At 59.1% G+C, this 17,986-nt stretch overlaps 1 protein-coding gene across 2 annotated transcripts; it reads left to right on the forward strand.

The window, feature by feature from the left end:
• Positions 1–362: 362 nt before the first annotated feature.
• Positions 363–13,624, forward strand: STAT3 (signal transducer and activator of transcription 3). Of its 2 annotated transcripts, none has more exons than XM_054649853.2 (24): positions 363–468; positions 3,921–4,067; positions 4,583–4,727; positions 5,557–5,655; positions 5,912–6,007; positions 6,091–6,172; positions 6,555–6,649; positions 6,859–7,010; positions 7,453–7,611; positions 7,696–7,788; positions 8,378–8,437; positions 8,729–8,758; positions 8,876–8,969; positions 9,052–9,099; positions 9,302–9,385; positions 9,475–9,573; positions 9,714–9,849; positions 10,081–10,133; positions 10,220–10,314; positions 10,577–10,716; positions 11,058–11,273; positions 11,485–11,527; positions 11,848–11,960; positions 12,042–13,624. In XM_054649853.2, the coding sequence occupies exons 2-24, from the start codon at positions 3,940–3,942 to the stop codon at positions 12,095–12,097; spliced, it is 2,316 nt and encodes a 771-aa protein (XP_054505828.1). In that variant the 5' UTR covers positions 363–468; positions 3,921–3,939; the 3' UTR covers positions 12,098–13,624. The 2 variants fall into 2 exon arrangements, with proteins under 2 accessions (XP_054505828.1, XP_054505830.1); XM_054649855.2 differs by having other exon boundaries at positions 11,058–11,270.
• Positions 13,625–17,986: the final 4,362 nt, after the last annotated feature.

Below are 17,986 nucleotides of genomic sequence, written 5' to 3' on the forward strand. Positions count from 1 at the left end.
CCTCAGCCCCACGCGGGGGCGCTGCTAACAGCACGGGGCACGGGCCCGCCCGGCGCGACGCGGCCCCTTTAAGAGGCTGCGGCGGCGGCGGCGACCGCGTGACGTCACGGCGCTGCCCGGAACTCAGCTGGGTTTCCCGCACGGCTGTTCCCGGCAGCCACCCCCCCCCGGCCCCCTGTACCGCCTCTGCCTAGCGAAGCCCTGCGGCGGGAGGCGGTGCCATCCGGGAATAGCCGGGGGGGCAGCCCCCTCTCCGCGCGCCGTGACGCACCACGCAACGACCGCGCTGATTGGCTGTCATAGACCTACGGGGGGCGGGGCCGCGGGAGCACCGAGTAGCCATTGGCAGCGGGGATGATGACGTCACGACGGGGCGGTGCCGGGCCGCAGGAGGTCCGGTCCCTCGGCGAAGCCGGACGCGATCGCCGCCGTCACCGGGAGCCGCCGCCCCGCCCGCCGGGACCGCCGGTGAGCGCGGGGGGGTGTGCGGGCGCTGCTCGCCGCCAGCAGCCGGTGTCCCCCGGGCCGGTGTGGGGCCGGGGCGGGGCGGGAGCGGGGCCGGTAGCGCGGGGGGGCCTGTCCCGGCTCCCCGACACTGGAGGGCCGAGCCGCGGTGCGGAGCGGGGTGGTCTGTGCGGCCTGGGCGGATCTTCCGGGCTGGCACCGCACACGGGGACAGAGCCCGAACCGGCTTCTCGGAGAGCGAGAAGCGGCGGGAGCGGCAGGGCCGGGGGAGGTGCGGCCCGCCCGGTGCGGCCGGGGCTGGCACGGCCTCGGGGGTCTCGTGCGGAACGGGGCTGGTAGGACTGGGAGCGGAAAGGGGGCCCGGGCACAGCGGGGCTGGAGGAGCCGGCGGGATCCGCGGGGCTGCGGGCTCAGGGCTGTCACACGCCGCCTGCAGCTCGGGGCCTCCCGCCCGGAGCGGGGCTCGCCTCGGTGACAGCCGCCGTGGGTGTGTGTGACAGCAGCCGGGTCCTGCAGCTTGGGAGATGGAGCCCCCCGAGAGCTCTGCGGGGCTGGCAGTGCTGCCCACCGCTCCTGCTGCCCGTGTCTGGCTGGCTCCTGTCCCTCGGGCCATGGGACAGACACCCCCGCGATCCTGTCCGGTGACACGGGATGGGAGCCTGGGCTGGCCTTTACACCTGCTGGGACCAGCCCTGCCTGGGTGCACATCGGGGAGCAGACCCCGCTCCCACCCTGACAGTGATCCCTGTCACTGTCACTCCCTCATTCTGCTCCATCTGTTGGAGCTGCTGGAGCACAGGAGGGGTGCCCTGCGTGTCCCCTGCCCTGGGGTGGATGGTGACACTGTCACTCACAGCTGCTGCAGTGGGATTTCAGCTGGGATGGACCTTGGAGAGCTGCAATGAGGAACAGCAGGCCTGTGGGGTGATCACAACTCATGCTGTGGCTGTGAGGTTGCCCAGAGCCATCTCCCTCCTCCTGTTGCAAATCTCTGCATCGCTGTTTTCCACCTCCACGGCTGGCTTTGAAATCGCTCCAGAGAAGCAGAGCCAAGTTCTTCTAGCAGCCTTTCCAAAGTGCTGCCAGAGCCCCTGGCTGCCGTGTCGAGCAGTTTTCCATCGGGCTGTTGATGGTTCTGTGGAAGAGGGGGCAGCAAGGTGCTTGCTGCAGCTGCAGGGACTCTGTGAAGTGATGTTGATGGCATCTGTCGTGACCCTGGGATGGCACCCTGATGATGTGGCCTGTGTAATGATGTCAGTGACTGAGCTTCATCCTGCTCGTGTCACTGCAGGGGATGTGGAGTCCTGGGGTCCTTCTAAGGCTTTTTCCAGTGACTCCCCCATACACTTTGGGGAGGGGGCTAGGGAAATGTGGCTATGAGCCTAGGGCTCATTTCTTGCTGTAGGAGCACATGTACAGGGGGTTCCCAGGTGTGTCCCAGAGATAAGGCAGGCAGAAAGCAGTTGCGGGGTTGCTTCCATGGCAGCCCCATTTTAAGTGGGGTGGTTGGAGTGTGCAGAGCTGTCTCAGAGGGTGACACTGTGCAGCTGGGCCTGACTCTTGTGCTCTGCCCTTGCAGGAAGATAAAGGAAGATGAACTTTAGCTCTTGATCTGCTTTTAGCAGCTCTGCTCTGAGCTCTGCACAGCATGTTTACCTGTGAGCTTGCATCATGCTGTGTTGGTCCTGGCCATGCTGGCTGCTCTCTGGCTCCATTCCAGAGATGGAGGAGAGGCAAACCACAGAGATGGGCAAGCCCAGCAGAATCAGAAAGGTTCAACCCTCAGATTTTAAACCGTGGCTTCCCTTTGGTGGGGCTGACCAGGCAGAGGCTCCTGTGTGGGGTTCCAGGGCTGCCAGGATCAGAGCTTCCTTGAGAGTGGTGGCTGCTGCTCTAAGGAATGTCTTAGAGACCTTTTCCTCCAGGAATGTCAGAGTGCCTTGGGTGGATGCCAGGAGGAGCTGGAGTTCAGTGCTGCAAGCTGCCTTGCCCTGCAGCTGTTTGTGGCAGTGGGAAGTGGCTGAGTCCCGTCCAAGTGCTGCTGCCCTGTGGCAGCCTGGGAGCTTTGGTGCTCTCACACTGGGGCTCCAGCACCGCTCTGAAATGCCGAGATTGTGCCTTTCAGGAGGAACATCTTGGACCGTGGGTCCGGATGTGGCACCTGGTTCTGTTTCTGCAGCAGGTCCGCCTGTGAGCCGCTTGGCACCGGGCGCTGCAGGGGCTGCCCAGCTGCCTCCTGTGCCGTGCTGCTGCAGCCCTGTCCTCCTCAGGGCTGGTAGCAGAGCTCTGGCAGGAGCTGGGCTGGGGCAGCAGCTGCTGCTGTTTCCGGAGGGGCTGGTGCAGCCCCCCCGCCCCCGGGGCATGGCGCAATAGGAGGCGGGTGCTGAGCTCACCCTCCAGGCGGGGCAATCCCTGCGGGGCTGGTGGGCATCCACTCAGCCCTGGCCTGTGCTTTTGGTGGGTTTGCTCCACAGCAGCAGCATCACTCATGCAGCAGGAGTGGCCCCCGCAGCTGCATGGGGCAGAGGGAGCATTGCCTGAGCTGCAGCAGCTGAGCACTGGCCACAAAGGGCTGAACCCCCTGTGGAATGGGGGCTCTGCTGTGCTGGGCCACGGTTCACAGCCCAACCCTGGGACTGCAGCATCACAGAGGCTCTGTCACATCAGCCAGGTCTGGCTCCAGGGCTGTAGGAATCTGTGGCCACTGGCTCTCTCCTTTCTTGTTCACTTGTTGCTCCATTCAAAGCAGGTTTGGTTCATGTGGACTTCTCTGAGGATTGCACCAGCGGTTGTAGTTCAAGGTTAATGTCCTGCTCCTGCCTTTGGGGCTGTTCAGAGCTGTGAAGTACTAAAAACCTCTCTTAACCCCCGTGTCAGTGCCAATGTCTGTCCCCTCCTGGTGTCTCAGCCCTCAGAGGATGTTTCCACTTTCTTTTTTTCACACCCAGACAAATGGGGAAAGAGTCCCATGGGGGAGGAGGCCACGTAGTGATGCTGCATCTCAGTGCAGGGACCTTTGGGAAAAGCAAACCACTTTCTGCAGGGAAGTGACTGCTGGTGTCACGCAGAGCTGTGCCTTCATTTGCCAGCACAGCTGGAGTCCCCTCGTTAGTGTCAGCTTGATTTCCATTGATACAAGTCGTGAACTTGAAAATTGCTTCTTCCCTGTTTCTGTAGCTTCCTGGCAGTCTCCGCCTTCCACACTTACTGTAAGCTCCACAGCCACTTCCCTGCCTCCCAGCAGGACCAACCAGGGGTGCTTTTGAGACCAGATTAAATCCTCATTCCTACCTGTTGCCACTGGCCAGCCTGCCTGTGCCAGCTGTCCTGGAGCACCGTGCCCTGGCTGTCTCTGTTTCTGGCCAGGGAGAAGAACCCTTTTCAGGGTCACAGCTGAGTCCTGGCAGGAGGGAGGCAGGAGCCAGCTCTGAGCCAGCTGTGTTTCCACCCCTCAGGTCTCCCGAGGTGGCCAGGATGGCGCAGTGGAACCAGCTGCAGCAGCTCGACACGCGCTACCTGGAGCAGCTCCACCAGCTCTACAGCGACAGCTTCCCCATGGAGCTCCGGCAGTTCCTGGCCCCCTGGATTGAAAGCCAGGACTGGTAAGGACTTTTCAAATGCCTCTGAGGGGACTTTGCTCGTAACACCCACCTGTAGGGACTCAAGAGGGCTGGAGGAGCTCTGTCACTTCCCCTGCTCCCCTGGGATGGGACTGGTCTCTCTCTGGGGCTCATGTGGCATTGAGGGAATGGAGTGGGACTTTGTTCACTGTGTTGGACCCTGGGCCAGGAGAAGCACGGGGATGTTCCCATGCAGGGCTGGCTAACACTGACCTCTGTTGTAAAGGGGGCTGACACAGAGCACTGATGGCTGGATCCTGTCCATGAGCATGTGGGACATGCTCACAGACATCAGGTGCTGGTGTGCACCATCTGCCTGGTCTACTTGACCAGATGGTGATTAGTCACCAGCTAGACTCCATCTCAGAGTTCTTTTCCTTCCTAAACGATTCAGAGATTCTGTAAGCTGCACGGGGGATGCTGGGTGTGAGCAGAGCCCCCCCTGCTTTGCCCCTTGCCCCATGCCAGGCACTCAGGGCTCTCTCTCCCCTGCTCAGGGCCTATGCTGCCAGCAAGGAGTCGCACGCCACGCTGGTGTTCCACAACCTGCTGGGGGAGATCGACCAGCAGTACAGCCGCTTCCTGCAGGAGTCCAACGTCCTCTACCAGCACAACCTGCGCCGCATCAAGCAGTTCCTGCAGGTGAGCTGGGAGCTGCCAGCATGGTGGGGTCTCGGGGTTTCTGCTGCTCAGAGGGACCCCAAGATGTGTTAGAAAGTCTCTTTTCCCAGCCTGGCTGTCGAAGAAGGAGTCAGAATCTTCTGTTCTCTTTTTCAAGGTTGTTTATTGTTTCTTATCTATAAAATTCTTTCTTTGGCCTGCTGAGGTCTGTTCAGCAGGTCAGACAGAGGCACACTGGTGTTATCTTTTTATACTAAAAACTCCATGTACGTTATTTACCATAACTTCCCAATACCTATCACCTATGTTAGACAGTGAGCTTCTACTCTAAACCAATCCAAAAGTGCCAACATCACAGCAGAAGATGGAGGCCAAGAAGAAGAAGGAGAAAAGCTGGACACATCCAGATTCCTCCTGAATCCCCATTCTAAAAACCCCCAAAAAATCTATTTTTCACCTCATGACAAACTAATTATTATTATAATCCCTCCTTCTTGCCTCCTGAACCCCCATTCTAAAAACCCCTAAAAAATCTATTTTTCACCCCGTGACAAGCTAATTATTATTCTATTTAGATTTTTGTGGCTTGCAGATCCTCATATAAGGTTGGTAATTTTTTCCATGGGTCACAATCAAAGTCACAGGTGTCTTGGGCTCTGTGCCAAGGTCTCTGAGCCCCCTGGCAGGGGTTTGGGCAATGCAGGACAGCCAGAGGGATGTCCTGAGTTCCGACACTGGGGGAGCTGGTGAGGGTCCGAGCGATTCCTTGGCACAGCTCAGCATCCACAGCCCTGATGTGGAGATCCTAGGGCTTGCCTTGTGCCTGCTGACCCTGTTTGACCCTTTACAGAGCAGATACCTGGAGAAGCCAATGGAAATTGCCCGCATCGTGGCTCGCTGCCTCTGGGAAGAGTCCCGGCTCCTCCAGACAGCTGCTACTGCAGCCCAGGTCAGTGGCCACGTATCCCAGGGCCTCCTGGTCCTGGCCATCCTGATTGCTGACAGCCAGGACACAGCCTGGGTGTTCTGGCTGGGTGTCTCCATCTCTCCTCTCCTCGGCTGCTCTGGAGCTGATGCTGAAGTGAGCAGCCAGCTGCCAGTGTGTGTTAAGGATGGGCTGAGGACCCTGCAGAACCTTCTCAGGCTGGAAGGGAGCATCCCCAGGTTACAGCCCTGTCCTTATGTCCTTCTTGTCCCCTCTGCAGCAAGGGGGACAGGCAACACATCCAACAGCAGCTGTGGTGACAGAGAAGCAGCAGATGTTGGAGCAGCACCTGCAGGATGTCAGGAAGAGGGTGCAGGTATGTGTCTGCCTGGGCACCTTCAGCTCTCCTCACCACAATTCTTGAGTGCTGTGAGTGAAATTACATTTCTTGCCTTCAAGGATCTGGAGCAGAAGATGAAAGTGGTGGAAAATCTCCAGGATGACTTTGATTTTAACTACAAGACTTTGAAAAGCCAAGGAGGTAATGACAGCTCATTAGCATCTGCAAACCACAGTGTGTTCCTGCAAGGAAACTTGTTGGAAAGGTGTTCCAACCTCCACTCCCAGAGGGAATGTGCTCATTCTCGGGGCATTTGCATGGCAATTGGATAAACCTGGTCTTCTGTTTCTGCCAAGGATGCTGCCCTTGGGGGAGCTGAACTGAGCTTTGCTGTGAGCACAGCAGTGGGGTGGGGAGGGAGTGGCCTCTGTGGGTGCAGGAGAGCCACGGAGCTGCTTGGAGGCTGTGCCAGATTCCTGCTTGGCTGTAGGGTGCCCGCACTTTGCTGTGCAAGTGTTGTGTTGTTGTGGCACTTGAGGAGGTGTGAAGAGTGTGGCTGAAGCTTCTTCTCACCTCTGCACAGACATGCAGGACCTGAACGGGAACAACCAGTCAGTGACCCGGCAGAAGATGCAGCAGCTGGAGCAAATGCTGACAGCACTGGACCAGATGCGCAGGGTAAGAGGGGCAACTGACCCTCCAGGTTCCTCTGGGGTGCAGATCCCCCTTCTTCAGGGCTGGAATTTGGTAGCTCCTGCATGGCCAGAACCAGGAGCAGTGCAGCAAGCACAGCCCTGAGCGACTTCTTCCTTGCCTGTGAATGTGAAACTTGTGGGTCCGTGGGGGAAGTCACAGCATGCTGAAGGTTCTGCTTTCTCTCTTGGCAGGGCATAGTGAGCGAGCTGGCTGGGCTGCTGTCTGCCATGGAGTATGTGCAGAAGATGCTGGCAGATGAGGAACTGGCAGACTGGAAGAGGAGACAGCAGATTGCCTGCATTGGTGGCCCACCCAATATCTGCCTGGACAGGCTTGAGAACTGGTGAGAGCTGCCTGGGACTGTGTCAGTGCCCAGAGCAGAGGCACTCAGACACCTGCTGTGGAAATGAGCTCTTGCTCTCTGGAAATGTCCTTGCAAAATGGACATTTCTGATGCTTGCACATGTCAATATAGCCTGCAGCTTAGACTGAGCCACGATGGTGGGCATGGTGTTGGAAAGGTGTCACACTGTCCCCAGCTCTGTGCCTGGGGGATTCTGAGGCTGCTGGAAAGGTTATGGCCCTGGAGTCACCTGGGCATGTGCAGGTTTTGTTTGTAATGCATGGCCTAGAAAAATGCTCTGGGCTTGGAGCCACAGACACACTCAGTTCCTGACTGGCTTGGCATGGAGATTGTGTTCTTGCATGGGAAGAGGAGTGCTCTGCAGGCTGGACAGTGTGGGCTTGGCAGCCAGAGCTAATGCTGGTTCTCCTTGCTCCCCTAGGATAACCTCCCTTGCTGAATCACAGCTACAGACCCGGCAGCAGATCAAGAAGTTGGAAGAACTGCAGCAAAAAGTGTCCTATAAGGGTGACCCAATCGTCCAGCACCGGCCCATGCTGGAGGAGCGCATTGTGGAGCTGTTCAGGAACCTGATGAAAAGGTGCTGAAGGCAGTCAGGAGCTGCTTGGCTGTGGATGGAGGGTGGGCAGTGAGTCTGACTGTGGTCTCTGTGCTGTTCCTGCAGTGCTTTTGTGGTGGAGAGGCAGCCCTGCATGCCCATGCACCCTGACAGGCCCCTGGTCATCAAGACAGGTGTGCAGTTCACCACCAAAGTCAGGTGGGTGCCTCCCCACAGGTGAGGGAGGGGAGCTGAGCAGGGAGGGCAGCCTGGGGTCACTCTCTGAAGATGCTGCTTCCAGTGCTGGGAAGGGATGGATACCAGCAGGATAGATCCCAGAAGGATGATCCCAGAGGGCTGGAGTGCTGCCCACATGACTCAGTGCAGGGCTGGCTGGGGATCTGCTGGGTTCTGGTAAATCCTGTTGTGGGGGTGGGAAGCATCAGCACATCCCTGGCCAGCTGCTGCTCAGCCTGGGCCATGTTCCCTGCCATGCTCTGACACCAGGCTCTGCCTGGAGCTTCCCTGCCCTTTGCCAGCTGTGCCTCCATGGCAGCCTCTGGCCCAGAGTGGTGTGGAGGGTGTTTGTTCAGAGCCTGGCATGGGCTGTCAGCAGCCCAAACGAGCTGCTCAGGATGCTCAGGGGAGTGCCAGCACTTCCCTGCTTCTGGGGACAGGTCCCAGGGCTGTGTGAAGGTGTGCCCAGGGATGCCAGAGGAGCTGGTCCATGCTGCTGGCTGTGCCAGGTGGAACAGGAGCACTTTCTGTACACAGCATGTTCATGCTCTGTGTCTGCTGACTCTTGCAGGTTGTTGGTCAAGTTTCCAGAGCTGAACTATCAGCTGAAAATCAAAGTCTGCATTGACAAGTGAGTCCTGTGCTTCCCTTCCAGTGGCACTGGGTGGGGTAACTGGGATGGGACTGATTCCTGCTGCCCCTGGATTGGGCTTGATCTCCACAACGAGGGCCAGTGTGGCCCCCAGTTGAAGGGGAGTGTGGAGGGTGGTGCTGAGTCCTGAGGGTTCACCCCCACGTGGGGGCAAGGCCTGTGGGGCTCATGGGACTTGTGCTGGGATGCAGCTGGCACCACCCAGCAGCTTGTCTGCATCAGGGTGGGAGGGCCACTGCCATGACCTGGTGCCTCTTCCCCCTTTTCTAGGGACTCTGGGGACGTTGCAGCACTTCGGGGGTAAGTGCTCTGTTTGCTTTTTCCTCATTTCTTGTTTCTGCTTTTATTCCTGGCAAACATGCTACCACACAGTCACTCCAAGACTGCCCTGTCAGCCTGACTCTTTCCTCTTGCCAGGTCCCGCAAGTTTAACATCCTGGGGACCAACACCAAGGTCATGAACATGGAGGAGTCAAACAATGGCAGCCTCTCAGCAGAGTTCAAACACCTGGTGGGTACCATGAGCTCCTGGGCTGCTCCTGTACAGCCAGGTGTCATTGTGGTGCTGCTGCAGCCTGTCCCTCTCTCTGCAGACCCTGAGGGAGCAGCGCTGTGGCAATGGAGGCCGAGCCAACTGTGATGTGAGTGTCAGGGGCCCTGGGAGGAGGCCTGGCCATTGACAGGGGCAGCTGAGCTGGGAGGGGATGCAGGGGGTCCACCAGCACTGATTGGCACGTTGGTAGCTTGCCAGGCCAGCCCCAGCAGCTGTGCTGGGTCTGCTGGTCGTGTGTTGGGGTGGGGGTGGGTGTCTCGTGGTGCTCATGGTGTCCCCTTCTGCCCCAGGCCTCGCTGATAGTCACTGAGGAGCTGCACCTCATCACTTTTGAGACAGAGGTGTATCACCAGGGGCTGAAGATTGACCTGGAGGTGAGGCTTGGGTCACTGCCTTCACCACCACAGGCCTGGGTGGAGCCCTGGGAGTTGTCCCAACCCATGGTGACATCTTCTCTTTGCAGACCCACTCGCTGCCTGTGGTGGTCATCTCCAACATATGCCAGATGCCCAATGCCTGGGCATCCATCCTGTGGTACAACATGCTGACCAACAACCCCAAGGTAGGGCTGGTGTGGGAGGGCAGCAGGGCAGGTGTCAGGATGGGTGAGAGGGAAACTGAGGCTGCAGAGCGGGGCTGAGGCAGAACCTGGCCCTGCTCCTGTCCCATGTCCCACTCAGGGCTGTGTGTTCCCTCGTGCAGAACGTGAACTTCTTCACCAAGCCCCCCATTGGCACCTGGGACCAGGTGGCAGAGGTGCTGAGCTGGCAGTTCTCCTCCACCACCAAGCGCGGGCTCAGCATCGAGCAGCTGACCACACTGGCAGAGAAACTGCTGGGTAAGAGAGGGCTGGCCTCCAGGGTGGCCTGCCCATCCCTCTTGTCCCCTGGCATGATTCCTCACCTGTACATGTCATCCAAGAGTGAGGTCCTGTGTTTTGGCCTAAGAGCTTTTGGCCTGAGTAATTTTCAGGTGCTTGGTTTTCTCCCAAATGGCACAAACCCTGGAAATAGTGTCTTTGGAAGGACAGCTCTATTTATAAATGGTTGTGTTCTTTTTTCTCTTCCAGGACCAGGTGTGAATTACTCTGGCTGTCAGATCACCTGGGCCAAGTTCTGCAAGGTAGAATTTCCTCCCTTCCATGAGCATGTTCCCTTGGCTGTTCCCTTCTTCCAAGCTGTGCTAGCAGCCTCTCTGCCTTTTCCCAGGAGAACATGGCTGGCAAAGGCTTCTCTTTCTGGGTCTGGCTGGACAACATCATTGACTTGGTGAAGAAGTACATCCTGGCACTGTGGAATGAAGGGTGAGTGCCAGCCCAGAGCCTGAGGTTAGGCTGGGCCCTGGAAGGGTCCCACAGGTTCCACCCTGATGGCGTGGGGTGCTTGTCCATGTGCCAGGTGTGCTGTCCTCGGATACTTTTTGCTGTTTCAGAGTGAAACCTCACCTGGGAATCCATAAAATGTCAGTGGCCAGGCTGAGTTCTGCTGCTGAGCAGAGCTGGCATAATTTACAGGCTGCTCCTGTGCCCTGACCTCCATTTGTTGTTCTTGCTTCCTCCTGCCCAGGTACATCATGGGCTTCATCAGCAAGGAGCGGGAGCGAGCCATCCTGAGCACCAAGCCCCCAGGGACCTTCCTGCTGCGCTTCAGTGAGAGCAGCAAGGAGGGGGGCATCACCTTCACCTGGGTGGAGAAGGACATCAGTGGTACGAGCTCTACCCTGGGTGCCTGGCTTGGCATTCCAGCTTCCAGAGGGGGCTTGGGTGCCCTGATAAGCGTTTGTCCTTGTCCCAACAAGCTGTCTGTGTGGGTTAACTTCTGAGCCTGGCTGCCCTTAGCTGGTCTTTGCCTTCTGGGTGTCTGTGCCCACATGCTGCACAGTTTTCTGTGGCACTGAACACAGTCAGGTCACAGTCCTGCCCTGTGGTCTGCTGTGTGCCTGGTAGGGCTAAACACAGCCCCAGGCCCATCTTGTCTCTGCTGCTCTGGGGATGTCTGAAGGCAGCCCTGCCTTTGTTGTGTGCCAAAATTCTCCTTCCTTGCACAGGGAAGACACAGATCCAGTCAGTGGAGCCTTACACCAAGCAGCAGCTGAACAACATGTCCTTTGCTGAGATCATCATGGGCTACAAAATCATGGATGCCACCAACATCCTGGTGTCCCCTCTGGTGTACCTGTACCCAGACATCCCCAAGGAGGAGGCATTTGGGAAGTACTGCCGCTCTGAGAGCCAGGAACACTCAGAAGCCACGGACTCAGGTAGTCGTTGACTTTCTGTGGCTCCTTTGTCACAGGGAAGCTCTGGGGAGCAGCACTGGCTGTCACCAGCCAGGACCCTGTGCCATCCCTGGAGGGCACAGCCACAGTGTGGCACCAGCCATGGGACAGAGGGTGGGCACTGCCTGCGTTCTGGGGGGCAGAGACAAGGATTTGTCCTTGAGTGGCTGCTGATGAAGCTTCTCCCTCCTTGCAGGTGCTGCTCCATACCTGAAGACCAAGTTCATCTGTGTCACCCCGTGAGTGTTCCTGGGAGGTGTCCGTCACTGCTTGGGGGGTGTTTGTGTGCTCAACCATGCTTGAGGGAGAGGTTTCCTTCCTTTCTTTCCACCTCTGTCTGAGCTTTGCTTGGTTCCTGTGGGGTTCCCAGCCTGGGGTGACGGTGGGGGCTGAGCCAGGCTCCGGCTGCTGCCCAAACCACAGCCCCGTTCTTCCCCTCCAGGGCCCCTTTCCTCTGGAGACCTCTGGGGGCCCCTCAGCGGGTAGAGGGGGTGTTAGAGAGCTCTGGCCAGGCAGGCCCTGACTGAGGAGCTTTCTGTGCTTCTTCTCCTTCGGACAGCACCTCCTTCAGCAACACCATCGACCTGCCCATGTCCCCGCGCACGCTGGACTCGCTCATGCAGTTCGGCACCAGCAGCGAGGGCGCGGAGAGCAACGCGGGCGGGCAGTTTGGTGAGTCTGGGGGGGCTCCAGGGGGCCCTGGCTGCCACCCCACACCCAGGGCCCCGTAACCCTGCCTGTGTCTGCCCGCAGAGTCGCTGACCTTCGACATGGAGCTGACCCCAGAGTGTGCATCCTCGCCCATGTGAGGGGCTGCAGCTCAGCCTTCCCACCTCCAGAGCCTCCCCCTGGATTTGTCCCACTCAGCTGCAGCTGCTCCAGGCCTGCCCTTGGGAACTGCTGGGGGCCAGGGTCCTTGCGTGGGTCAGGTCCTCACCTCACCCAACAGCGCAGCCCCTCTCTGGGGTGGTGCAGCTCATCTCTGGGGGAGGGGGATGAACCTTTTTCTATTTCCTTCCATAACGGTTTTCTATTATTTTTGCTCATTCAAGTGCCTATTTGCCTCCGATTGCAGCCACAGTTCCTACAAACGCTTCCACAGCCCTGGTCCCGCTGCTGGAAGCTGCTGCCCTGACTGTGCCCACACCCAAACCCACAAATCTGGAATTGCAGAGGGGATTTGCCATGTGGCAGGGGCTGCCATGCTGCTCCCAGCACCTCCTAGAGCTCGCAGGGTGCTGGGGTGAGTCCCCTCTCTGCACCCACCTGGCCCTGGTTTTGGCCAGGATGACCAGGACAGGGCTCAGAGCTGCAGGTGGATGTATCCAGGTGCTCCCACCCTGGACGCAGCAGGCACTGCCCCTGCTGGACTCAGCCTGGGAGCCCAGAGGTTCAGGAGCTGCTTGTGTTTGTCCTCAGCTTCCTGCTTTGGGCACAGTGACCTGGCCAGTGCCAGCAGCCTGGGCTCCTTTTGGGATGGCTGGTGTCCCTGGCGTAGGGCAGTGCTGCTACCCAGTAGTGGCACCTGTGTGTGAACAGCATCTGCAGCTGTGGCCCATTCTGGGAGCTGGGTGAAGCCACAGGGGCTGCCTTGGCTTCCCTGTGGCCAGGCTGGTGCTGGGAGCACAGTCTTGCTTCCAGCACTGTGCTGAGTTAGAGCAGTTGGACCCTGGGGAATTGGAGGAACCAGCATGGCTGACAGTGGGGCTCCTGGCTTGTCCCTTTCTTTGTGAGTTGTTAGGGGCCAGGCATGGGGTCTGCAGCTTCCTGAGGGCTTCATGTGGCATTTCAGTTGGAGGTTGGCCCCTCACATTTAAGGGTGGGAAGGGTCAAGAGTTGAAGGGAGCAGTGGATGGGAGGAGAGGAACCTGCTGTGGGGCAGTGCAGGACAGTGACAGGGGTGTTGTGAAGGGCAATGTCCTGAATTTTGGGGGGTTGGTCCTGCATTTAACGAAACTGGGGGAGCCCTCCTGCCCTTTCCATGCAGTGGGCAGACACGGATGAGCAGTGGAGGGGTGGGGGAGGCAGTGGGAGAGCTGCTCCCTCCGAGTTGCATCACAGCTGGTGGGCAGGGAACCAGAGGGCAGGGGGGAGCATCCCCGTGGCTGTGGGGTCTGGGCAAGCCCCTCCAAGCTGTGTGGGAGCAGGAGGGGGGTCCGTGGCTGGCCCTGGGGCTGCTCAGGGGCGATGAGGGCCCTTTTCCCCTCTGCTCGCTCACTGCCTCCGGCCGCAGTCCCTGGCAGCATTCAATACTGTAAAAAAATTTTATTTTTTTGTATATTTTATTGCTGTATCTACAGGCTTTAACTTTCTCCGAAATAAAGGCCCTGAAGTGACGTGCTGTGGGGTGTGAGCTGGGCCCTGCCTGCGGCACCCACCTGACCCTGCTCCGGGAACTGGGGCCTCCTTCGGCGCAGCCCGGCCCCGGTGCCGCCGCTGCGGTTTGCGCGGCGCGAGCGGCCCCGGCTCCTGCCCGGCAGGCGTGGGCAGCTGCCCCTTCCCGGGGCTGCGGGGCCCTTCCCAGGGCAGCCAGGGGGCAGCGGCCCTGCCCCAGCCCGTGGTTGCTTTCTCTGCCCCAGAGACGCGCCCGGGTCTCCGGCAGTTGTGTAAAGGAAATGCCGGTGCCAGCGTGGGAGGACACGGCTGCGCTGGGGCCCTGCTCTGGCTGCTCTCAGCCCCGGCTGGCTGGGGCTGCAGAGGGGCCCCTGTGGCTGCTTCTGCCCCAGGGGGTGATGGGCTGGAGCTGGGGGCAGCGAGGGCCAGGCCCTGCAAGGCACAGCTGGGTGGGTGTGTGAGGCTGGTGACGGTGCCACGCTTTGCACACACGGCCCTGGTGGAGCCTGCCCCAGCATTTGTACCCCTAGCCCTCTGCAATACCACGTGGATGTGAGGAGAGGAACCACGAACAGGATCATTCCAGGGTTTGTGCTCTGATGAGGCCAAGAGGGAGAGATTATTTCTCTGTCAGAGCAGGATTAGGGGGATTGTTCATGCAGGTCATGTGGAACTGGCTGTGCTGCATCATTTGAGGCGCTGGAGGTGCACTGGAGCCTTCTCTGCCCTCTGTGTGCCCTGGAGCATCCTGCTCAGAGCTGACCATGTCCCTGCTTTGGGAACCAGCCCCACTGCATTTCACTGTCAAACCAAACCAGGGCTCTGCCCAGGCCTCACAAACCCATTCCTGCTCTCAAGGCAGCTGTATTGGATCAGTCCCATCTCAGTGGTGCAGCCCAGGGTGCTGCAGGTGGGGGGCAGCTCACAAAGGAATGAGGCCCAGCCCTTCTCCTGCCCTGCCATGTACCAGCTCCCCTCTGGCAGCTGCAGGATGGGGTTGAGAACCCAGGACTAAGGAATTTTCTTACCCATATGCAACCCTCGGCGTTGCCACAACCATGTGATGCCAGGAACATTGTGTCTCATTCTCTATTCCTGCAGATCAGGGATTCCTTACCTCCCTGGCCCCTGTTGGGACCTGCCCCAGCCCTGAGTGATGGGCTCAAGGGGCCACAGCTCCCACCTTGGAGCTCCTGCTGCCAATGCTCTGGGGAGCAGCAGGCTGGGAGCTCCTGGAGCCTGATGGGCAGCAGGAGAAAGTGCCCAGGGGAGTCCCTGTGCTGGGCTGGAGAAACCCCTGCAGCACCAGCAGCAGCTGGGGCAAGGGACACTTGCCAACATCCTGTCCCCCTCCTCCTGCCCCAGTCAGCCCTGCAGCCCTTGCTTTCTGCCTGTGCTGGGGCAGGAGGTTGTTTGTGGCTCCAAAAGGAGGTCACAGGGTGGCTTTGCTCCTTGCCCAGGCTCACAGCACAGTGGGGAGGAGTGGGGACAGTGTCTGAGCCAAGCGTGCAAACGGATTAGGGGTTTCCAAATGCAGATAATCCGCTTGGGATGCGTGACAGGCACAGGGCAGCCCTGTGGGGATGGGCAGCCACCTGCCAGGGCAGCCCTGGGCCAGGGGCACTCCAGAGCCGGGGCTCAGGCAGGGTCCCACTGGTACCTGGGCTGTCTGAGCTGTGCAATATTGACAATCCTTGGGAATAAGGCAGCAGACAGGGATTAGAGAGGCCACAGTTGATCTGCAGCTCCAGGATCAAGCAGCTGAATGAGCAGGGCTGCAGTGAGGGGTGGGAGGGAAAGATCCCCAGGACTCAGCCCAAGGACCAGCCTGAGGGTGCCCTCTGCCCTCCCAGGTGCTGGGTAGGATCTTCCCACAGCACCACGTGCTGAGCTGCAGAGCACATGCCACTGCTGGCCAAGCCAAGAGCCATCCCAAAGCCTGCTTCCAGTGCTCAGAACACAACAGTCAAATAAATATTGCATCACACTCGGATAAATACACAGCAGAGCAGAGCCAGGCAGCGGTGGCTTCCACTGCCACATGTGGCAGAGGTCAGAGCCAGAGCTCCAGCACAGTGTGATCACCAAAAACACCACCTCCCAGCCATTCCAGGAGGACACAACCTGCCTGTTTCTCTACAGATGCCCCATCCTGGCTCACAGTGCAGTGGTGGAACCATCACCGAGGGCTCTGCTCACCCTGACATGGGGTGAAGGTTCCTGGCCCTGGTGCAGCCGCTGCACTGGGCTGACCTGTGGCAGCACGTTGGTGGCTGGAGCAGCTGGGACTGAGTGGTTACTGTGGCAACCTGAGCTCTGCAAGGCAGAGCAGGGATGCAGGGAGAGGACAGGGACGCATGGGGGTGTGCAGGGATGCTGGGATGCACCAGTGAGGGGTGGGGGCTAAGTGCACCCCTGTGCTGTGCTCCTGATGCCCCCGGCCAGCCCTGGCACTGGGGTGGGCAGGAGAGGATTGTGCCCTTGGTCCCAGCGGGGCTGTGGGTGCCCCCGTGCCCCCTCAGGTGCAGAGATACTCACTGAGCTGATGGGGGGTTCTGGTGCCCTCTGCAGACCCAGTCGGGCTCTCACTCTCCCGGGTGTTTCAGTAGCAGAAACTGGATGTTTTTTCCTAGCAGGAGGAGCTATGGAGTCTTTGCCCAAGCAATGGCACTGCTTGGCTGCTGAGGCCAAGTGTTTGCTGCGTTGTTCCCAGCCCTATCCGAGTGGCTGGAGGCAGAGGTTTCCTGTGGAAGTTCCCCCTTGGACAAAATGTCATTTCCGTTTGTTTTTTTTTTTTGCTGGAGCAAATCATCCCCTCCTCCTGGCACTGGGCACCACCAGGCTGAGCCTGTGCCAGTGACAACCATCTCTGGTGCCCCCACTTTGCCCTGCCCACGGCTCCAAGTCGTGTGCTGCCCACGGGTGGCCGGGTTCTGGCAGGGTCTGTGCTGCTGCCCTGTCCCCCTCGCTCCTCCCAGGCTGCCTCTTGCACCAGCAGCAGGGCTGGAACCCCGCAGGGCCCATCCACACTGGCTCTCCAGTGGGACCTTTGTGGGAAAATGTGAGTCTGTGACTAATGTGGGGATTCATCTGTTTCACATTAGCTGGGCTGCATTATCACAACGGGGTTTTGTTTTGAGATCTGGGAGCGTGAGGGATGCAGAGCAGGGATGGGATGGGGCTGGGCTCCCCCATGAGAGCTCCTGGTTCCCGGTAAGCAGGAGGGGATGGAGCCGAGGCCGTGTCCTGCCCGCAGTTGACGTGGTTGGGTGTTTGTGCTTTGCCCGAGCCCTCTGCGCTTCCCGGGAGCAGCGGGGAGCATTGCAGAGGAGCCTCGCATACAGGATGTGCCCGGAGGGCAGTGGCCAAAAGCGTCAGGACTTCTCCAGAGCCATCTAAATAAATGTTTCCACTCCAGAGAAATAATTAAGACCCTTGAGATGCCACTTACAGAGAAAGGCCGTTCCGCCTGCACTCTTTGCTCTCCCGCTCCAAACACAGAAGCAATTTTCTCGGAAATCCATTACGAAGCTCCAGACTCGCTCTGTCCCCGGAATGCGCGGCGTCATTCGGCATCCTGCTGAGCTCATGCAAGGTGCCCATGCGTCCGGCTGCGGCTCAGCCCGGATCATGCTCACCTTCCCAGAGGCTTCCGAGACTCTCTGAGGCACAAAGAGAGCCAGGGCAGAGCTAAGATCTCTTCGGGGCATCGCTGGGGTGGAGCTGGGGCAGTTCCAGGGCAGATCTAAGGGCAGCCTCTCCATCTGTCACTGCTGCAGTCACTGTTCCTCTGTTCTTTTCCTCTGGAAAGGAAGAATTTCTCCTGGTAACATCCCCGCCAGCCAGCTCGGAGTTTTCCTTGGGACCTGGTGAAAACAAATTGTGATTGGATTGGATTGGATTTTATTGGATTCTCCTTGCCCTCTCAGCAAGGAGCACTCTCCACTTTCTCTCCCAACACTAATTTATTTTTCCTTTTTTCCCCCCTTTGTAGCAGAAAAGGGAGGGAGAAAGGAGGGAAAGGAGAGGGTGTTTTGTGTTCATCTCCCAGCTCTCCCAAGCATGTGTAGCTGTGCAGGTCTCTGGCACAGGGAGTGCTGTGTCCCTGGGATCCTCCAGCTACCCCTGGATCTGTGGTGCCCGGACAGAGCCCCAGCAGGCACAGACATTGTGTGTGACCTTGATTCTCTGGCCTGAGCAGCCAGTGCCCGCCTGGCTGCCTGCTCCAATGGGTTATGTGGGCCAGGGATTGTGAAAGCTGCATGTCCATGATGCAACTCACCAGAGCAAGAGCGTCCCAGCCAAGCAGGGTGGGCAGGCACCAGGGCCCTGCGCTGCCTTCTCCGCTCCTTTTCTTGTGCCTC

Source organism: Agelaius phoeniceus, chromosome 26, assembly GCF_051311805.1.
Source record: "Agelaius phoeniceus isolate bAgePho1 chromosome 26, bAgePho1.hap1, whole genome shotgun sequence".
NCBI classification, from domain to species: Eukaryota; Metazoa; Chordata; class Aves; order Passeriformes; family Icteridae; genus Agelaius; species Agelaius phoeniceus.